The sequence below is a fragment of the Cicer arietinum genome, chromosome 2, assembly GCF_000331145.2.
Source record: "Cicer arietinum cultivar CDC Frontier isolate Library 1 chromosome 2, Cicar.CDCFrontier_v2.0, whole genome shotgun sequence".
NCBI lineage: Eukaryota > Viridiplantae > Streptophyta > Magnoliopsida > Fabales > Fabaceae > Cicer > Cicer arietinum.
Genome location: NC_021161.2, coordinates 2,617,145 through 2,624,281, shown reverse-complemented (window position 1 = coordinate 2,624,281; position 7,137 = coordinate 2,617,145). Strand labels below are relative to the sequence as shown.

At 30.2% G+C, this 7,137-nt stretch overlaps 2 protein-coding genes across 3 annotated transcripts in view; both read right to left on the bottom strand.

Moving 5' to 3' along the window:
- The window catches only part of LOC101512588 (uncharacterized), a 4,578-nt gene extending 454 nt beyond the window's left edge, over nt 1–4,124 (bottom strand). Inside the window, exons 1-9 of one of the 2 annotated variants that reach the window (XM_073365548.1) lie at nt 3,915–4,124; nt 3,001–3,130; nt 2,451–2,589; nt 2,140–2,352; nt 1,851–1,989; nt 1,168–1,318; nt 955–1,064; nt 781–878; nt 537–629 (exon numbers count right to left, since the gene is read on the bottom strand). In XM_073365548.1, the coding sequence (XP_073221649.1) occupies nt 537–629; nt 781–878; nt 955–1,064; nt 1,168–1,318; nt 1,851–1,989; nt 2,140–2,352; nt 2,451–2,589; nt 3,001–3,130; nt 3,915–4,007 (1,166 nt within the window). In that variant the 5' untranslated portion in view covers nt 4,008–4,124. Of the gene's footprint in view, nt 1–473; nt 630–780; nt 879–954; nt 1,065–1,167; nt 1,319–1,850; nt 1,990–2,139; nt 2,353–2,450; nt 2,590–3,000; nt 3,131–3,914 lie in introns of those variants that run through there. The other variant, XM_012712671.3, reaches the window with a different exon arrangement.
- A 1,926-nt stretch (nt 4,125–6,050) lies between these two features.
- LOC101512258 (protein SPIRAL1-like 3) overlaps nt 6,051–7,137 on the bottom strand; it is a 2,833-nt gene continuing 1,746 nt past the window's right edge. The window contains exons 3-4 of the mRNA XM_027331629.2: nt 7,048–7,122; nt 6,051–6,308 (exon numbers count right to left, since the gene is read on the bottom strand). Of these exons, the coding sequence (XP_027187430.1) occupies nt 6,222–6,308; nt 7,048–7,122 (162 nt within the window). The 3' untranslated portion in view covers nt 6,051–6,221. The remainder of the gene's footprint in view (nt 6,309–7,047; nt 7,123–7,137) is intronic.

Sequence of the window (7,137 nt, the reverse complement as noted above, 5' to 3'; positions counted from 1 at the left end):
CCCTACAAATACAAGAATGATCAAATAATAATCAGTAACTCAGTTGAAACAAGGGCATTACGATCCATCAAGAGTACTGCCGTTGTCTATAACATGTCCTATAATAATAGGAATATGTAGTGAAAAATACTACAAATGAGAAAGCAAGGATTTTTAAGAAACAGAAAGATAAACTATGAACAGTAAAAAAGTGCATACAACAGGAGAATAAAAATCACGTTTATGAATAGTTTAAAAAAACCAGTAATAAGTTCCTGAATATAAGGTACAATTCAAATTTCAAGGGTTTTAAAATCCTAAAACCAAATTTATGATAGTTAAATTAATAAACAATTAAGTTATTGGATGAAATTCTGAATTGCAAAAAACATAACTTGCTCATATTATTTACTATTAAAATTAAATTCATGAATTCAATTCAATCCTCAGTATTGTTCTATATGCGGTAAAATTTATTTTCCCAAAATGACTGAGTAAAATAAGGGACGCCATAACAAAAAAGATTTGCATGCATAATTAAATTTATAATTCAGAAAAGTATAGATGAGAAATTATTTACCCTCCATGTCACTAGCTTTGTTCTCAGTGTTTTCCATTGATGCTGACCAAACACCCGATCAGTATGATGACTGCACATATCAACACTTGCATTATGTTGTGTATAACGTTTAAAAACTTGCATCAAATTTACGAAAAAATTGTTACAACATCAGGTGCATGTCCACATGCCCATAGGGTATAGATAGCCCAAAGAAAGCAAGAAATTGAGGTAGAACATACCTAACAGCTACAACTTGATTCATTTGGTCCATCTTACAGTCAATTAACTTTGCAGTTATTGCTTTTACCACCCATAGTTCAACTTCATCATCATTGATCTAAAAGGGAGTTGCCACATTAGAATAACCAAGAAAAAATCCAAATATAAAGCATACAAACGAAATTCAATTTTACCTGAAGTGTGTCCCTAATAAGTTCATATGGAATTTGACCAGATCCATCAGAGCTGAGATCAACCAATGACATCAGCCTCATTTTTGCAATGCATTCTTCATGCACAAGGCCTAAACAACATTATTTCATCGAAATAGTTAAGTAGAAACATAAAGCGAAAGAGGTCTGTGCAAATTTAACTATTGATAATCATTTTGCATGAATAATGTTTACCATAGCTTTGCAATAAGGTGGAATTTGAAGTGTGATAGTCTAAGTATGCATCAAGCCTCTGAGTAAGGAAAATCTTGAGAAGCTGATATAACAAAGCATATTTCGCATCGTTCTCCAGTTGCCCAACAGCAGGCATGTCCAGTAAATCACACTACATGAAAATCAAAATTTCAACTATATGAATGCTCTACCAAAACTTTCAACACTGACAAATTTTATAAAAAATAGCAGACTTAGACATCTAAGCAAAATTAATAAAACTCATGCAATCGGAAGGAAAATATAAGTTGGAAATCATGAAATCGGAAGACTGTAGAAAATTAATAAAACTCATGCAAATAATTCATTTTATACCCAATTATGCATATATAATAGATAATTATAAATAATTAACAGTTTTAAAAGATTAAAATATATTGAATAATACTAAAATTAAATATTATTACATGAACAAATTTCATTATTTACATTTTTTATTTATAATAATTTTTATTACATTATTGTTAATCCAAAAGGCAAACAGAAGTTCTAAACTAAGTTGACATATAAAAACAGGAAAGTGACTTCATCGCCTTATCAGAAGATATTACTATTGCCAACTGCAATTACTAACTATGATTGAATGTGGGAACCCAAAACAAGAATTTGTGCAATTGTCTAATTCTTATCATTACACAAGTTACCTGAAATACATCAGGTGCCCTAACAAAATCTACAATTGCACGGACAGCCTCCTCCTTGGCTTCACTCAAAACTTGAGCATCTTCTCCAGAAAAAGTTGCTAGATAATCGGTCAGGAACTTGAAAGAATCCTTTGACGTGCTGGGATAAAAATGCAACACTAATTAATATTCTTTTAACCTAAAAAATAGAGATTGTGGTATGATAACAGACTACTGACCCAATGGGTAGTGATACAGATGAAAATAAAATATTCTATTGGTGCTATAAAGTATGAACTTCACGTTATACCTTTTGTTTTCCTTCAAAACATTAGAGATCGTAAGAAAGAGCTCTCTCTGTTCTGGAGTCCCAATTTTCCACTCTTTCAAGAAGCTATCAATCTTTTTGAATGAAGGTATAATGTATTCAGTGACTTTCCCTTCAACGGCAAAATTCAAAGCCTTCATGTAGACATAAAACTGACAGTATGGAGTCTCCAAAAGATTATACAGATTGATCAAACTGCAAAGAAAGGAGAAGATGTATTTAAGAAACAATAAAATTTAGTCACAGTAGCATGCATTACCAGAACTTCTAAACCAAGCAGGATGTAATATTACATTTTCAATCGCACTGCAGGCTTTTCATTTGGCTGCTGAACTAATTTTGCAGCTATAACTTTTACAATCTCCATCACTTCATCTGGATTCTCAGTCTTTGTAACAAGATTGCAGATAATAGTGAAGATGGACTCTACGTCTGGCATAAGAAATAACAGATCATGTTAGCACAATCACATTCTGACTACCACCCATATTATCATGCCAAGCAATTTTCCGTGCAACATCACATTGGATTCTAAACTAGAATGCTAAAAAAAGCATTACAGATAAAAGCAGCAGATGCAACATCATAAAACAAAAGGACCAAGAGAATATCACATATCAAGTAATCAACAATACTATATTTAATCAAACTATTAGAACTGGAAAATAAATCCCAGCTAAAATTAGATTATGTTACGACATATTTACACCATATAGGATTCAGCTTTTTCACCATAGAATTGTAAAAAGAATGCAAAAGGAATGCAACACCAATTTACCATGACAACGTAATACCTCGTGATTCAATTCAAGGAGTATATATCAAGCAAAAGGAGCATTCTACCTTTTTCAGAAATCTTCGAGAAAATCAATTCAGCAGAAGTAATCATCAATGTTGCCAGCTCCAACCACTTTCCCATAGCAATGAATTCTTCAGCCTCCATACAGAGTCTGCTAACCTGCGGCTCAGAAACCTGACAAACCAAGACAGTATTATCAGAAGCACAAATGACAAACAAAATCAAGGCAAGAACATAATCATCTGGTATCAAATACAATAAATTCATGATAAATTATTCAAAAAAGCATAAATACAAAAGAATGAAAAAACGAATCCAATATTAGCATTGATTCCTTCAACTTTTCTCATTCCCTATAAATAATCACAACAAATCAAAAAGACCAATCCAACAACTGTTGAATCATGTCACTTTTCCATCCAACATTTCAAAACGAATCTGTCAACTATATAACATTTTCTGAAACATCAGAAGATTATCATAAATTTCTAAAACAAACTAAAATGATGAATGACAACTTCTAACAAACACGCCTTCAAATTAGAAAAAATTGTCAAAACTATAAACGGAACACAAACACAAATTTCGATTTCGCGTATACACAACGCACTGTGAATACAAACACATTCAATGTAATCACAAAAACAAACGAACATTTTCTGAAACATCACATATCAGAAATTTCTAGAACAAAATTGATAAATGACAAATTCTACAAACACACCTTAACTAGAGAAAAATCATGAAAACATTCACCAGAAAACAAACACAAATTTCGATTTCGCGTATACACAACGCTGAATACAAACACATTAAATCTAACACCAAAAACTAACAAATTAACAAAATCAAGAAACCAATTCCACTCATACGTACAAATTTTTACAATCGAAAAAAACGACGGCGTTTTGAACGAATAGGAAGAAAATGAGATCGATGCGGGAACGGAGAGTGTTACCTCAGGACCAGCATCAGCCCAGGCAAGCTCGGAGGCTAATCGAACGACGGAAAGAGCGGCGTCTTCTTCGGAGGTTGGAACCACCGTAGTCATGGTTTTTTGTGCGGCGGTATTCAAACACTAGTAATCTCGCACAGCACACGAATTACAAACACGAGTGAGTAGTGGCAGAAAACCCTAGCAACTTATTCTTTCTGGTTATTTAAATTTGCTTACAGTGGTAATAGTAATAATATTTGGACCATAAAAGATGTACCCGAACAAAAAATATTTTAATAAACAAAATTTGGTGGCATCCTACTTGGAAAAATATTATGTTTTGTGGCTTGTATGATACATGGTAATAATATTTGGACTATTTTCTAAAAACCTTAGCCTAAATAAAAATATATTTAATTTAAATACAGTTGATGCAAATAATTTTTATATGTCAATTAATTATAATTTTTGAATTATTAAAAATATTTTTAAAACTTTATATATAAATGATTATGATGTATTGGCTGGCTAAAAAAATTTATATTAAAAAATATATATTTTGGACTTGTACCAAAAAAATATAAAAATACAAATATGTTGTTCAAAAGTAAAACATTTTTCTGAAAAATAATATATTAAAACTTTTTAAGAGATGAATGCACAACAATCTAGATAGAATTTCTATGTTTTTTTTTTAATAATCCCTATTTTGCAAATTATAAAAAGAAAAATCAATTCACAAAGAAAATGAAATGACCTTATTTAATTTTCTAAACTTTACCAAAAAATAATTATTATGTTTCCCTAAATTGTCATTCCTTTCTTAAATGGGTAAAAATAACAATGTATCACTCAAAATAAATAAAAAATAATAAATAGAGTCACTTGAAAATAACTATGTATCTTTAAAACACACATTTTGTATTGGAATTAAAAAATTAATTTGTAGAAAAGATAAATTCAATAAATATTATAAGGGTATTTTTGAAACAATATAATTAAATAGAACTAAGGTTGATTTGTTTTTTGCTTATAATTTATAGGTTAAATTATACTTTTGAACTCTTAAGTTATTTTTTAGATTTCATTTTGATCATTTGAGTTTTGTTTGTTTTATTTTGATCTCTTACTTACAACATGAAATATTTTGACATCTCAAATTATTTTCTTTCTATTTTAGTTTTTTAAAGTACAAACATTAAATATTTTAATCCGTTAAGTTACAAACATTAAACACTTGGGTCATTTCTAATAGTATTTAACATTGTAACATAAAGAGTCAAAATGTTTAATTTTTAAAAATTAAAATACCAAAATATAAGACAATAAAATAAAAAGAATAAAACTTAAGAGATCAAAATAAAACCTAAAAATACAAGAGACACAAAAAATAATTTAACCTAATTTATAATCAAAAATGTATTGACAACTTAAAAGTGTGTTGACTCGCAGTCTAGAGATTAAGTATATGAATCATTTCAAGATTAGATATAAGAATTATTTCGGTTATATGATATTACACTTTTATCTAATTGTGTCTTTTAACTCATATTTAATCATCAAAGTGAAAGCAAAATAAAAATATCACTTACACCATAACAATGCACTTTTTTCATATTTGTTTAAGGACTTTAGCATTATCTTAAATGATTAAGAGTGCATCTAAGTAGTTAGATTTGTAGGAAATTCAGCTCCGTAAAACATTACAACAATTAATCGTTGGACCTATAAGCTAATTGATTAGATCACAACTAATGAATTAGACAAATGGTGCTAATGGTTTAAGACACTAAAAATCTACAAAATTGCAAATGTAATTCATTTCACAACAAGTCTGATTAGTACTAGTGAGCCTGACCAATTAACTATCTTCTGTCTAGTATTTTAGACTCTGATTTATTTCATTCAAGCCACTCAAATACAAATAGGACCAGCTCAACAAATTCAGAGACCTAAAATGAGATAGAAAATCAAAATTGAAAATATTTTCATAAGTAAATTTAAAATGTTGATAGAAAGTTAGATTACAGAGTTAGCATTATGATATTATAACACAAATAAAGATAAAAGAATAATTCTGAGCCACTAAAGCTCATACATTACATTACATACAAATATAAATTCATAAACTCAAACACATAATTGAACAGCACAAGAGGTCTATGAATCAGCTCAGTTCCTTACATTAAGGCACTTCAACATTGTCAATAGTTTCACTTGCACAAGAAACAAGTCCACTGGTCTAAATAACAAGCAATAACATCATCTACTTTACACATGGTAGTTTTGAATGAAAAAAAAAACACTCTTCAAAGTCACAATAGTGAATTAGTTACTACTAGGAGGACCACCAAAGAGATAATCTAAGGAAGATCCACCACCAGGGGCAGCATGAACTTTGGTCGATGGTCGATCCTGCACCCAAAAGGAAAAAACCATGATTAAGAATAAAAAATTACTATTCGATAAGAGTTTAGTCTATGAGGTAAATAAAATTTGACTACGAATTATTTCAGTCAAGTATCAAACTCAGGTACTGCCAAAACAATTTCACCTAGCTGAAATGCTTTAACCACTTGCGTCCAACTATTTGGTTCTATGTTGAATTCACTTAAACACTCAAATGACAATTGAATTCATGTTTCTGTTTAAAGGTCACCATTTGGTTCTAAGCGGAAAATAGCTGGTTTTTCAAACTTCGCTATGCTACAATGCTAGTGTCTTATCTCCTAAGCATTATAGAAATGAAATTGGAAGAGGGAGGGAGAGGAAGGAATCTTAATTCTTAAGATTGATGTTTGCATTGTTAGGTTCTCTGTCTACCAGAATTAAATAATTCAGATTAACCAAACTGCCAATTTAAAAACATACTGTAAACATAATCCACAAATATTAACCAAGAAAAATTAAGAAATCATATATAATGCATATTATATCAAATTCCTCTATGCTACAATGCTAGAGTGCCACTATAACTGTTATTTGAAAATATTTTTTTAGGAAATAGCGTATCATAGAACAATAGCAATTTGTTCAGATTCCGTTAAGCTATAGCTCTACTATAATCGCTATTTGACAACATTGATTCGAATCGATAAAGAGCTAATTATGCAGTACAATTCAAATGAAAACTAAAAGTTGATGAAAGCCATACAGTGAGGAAGTTGCCACAGTTTTGCCCGTCAGCGCGATGGTAATTGTTTTTGAGACAACCAGGAATTCCATCGCGCTGACGGGCAAAACT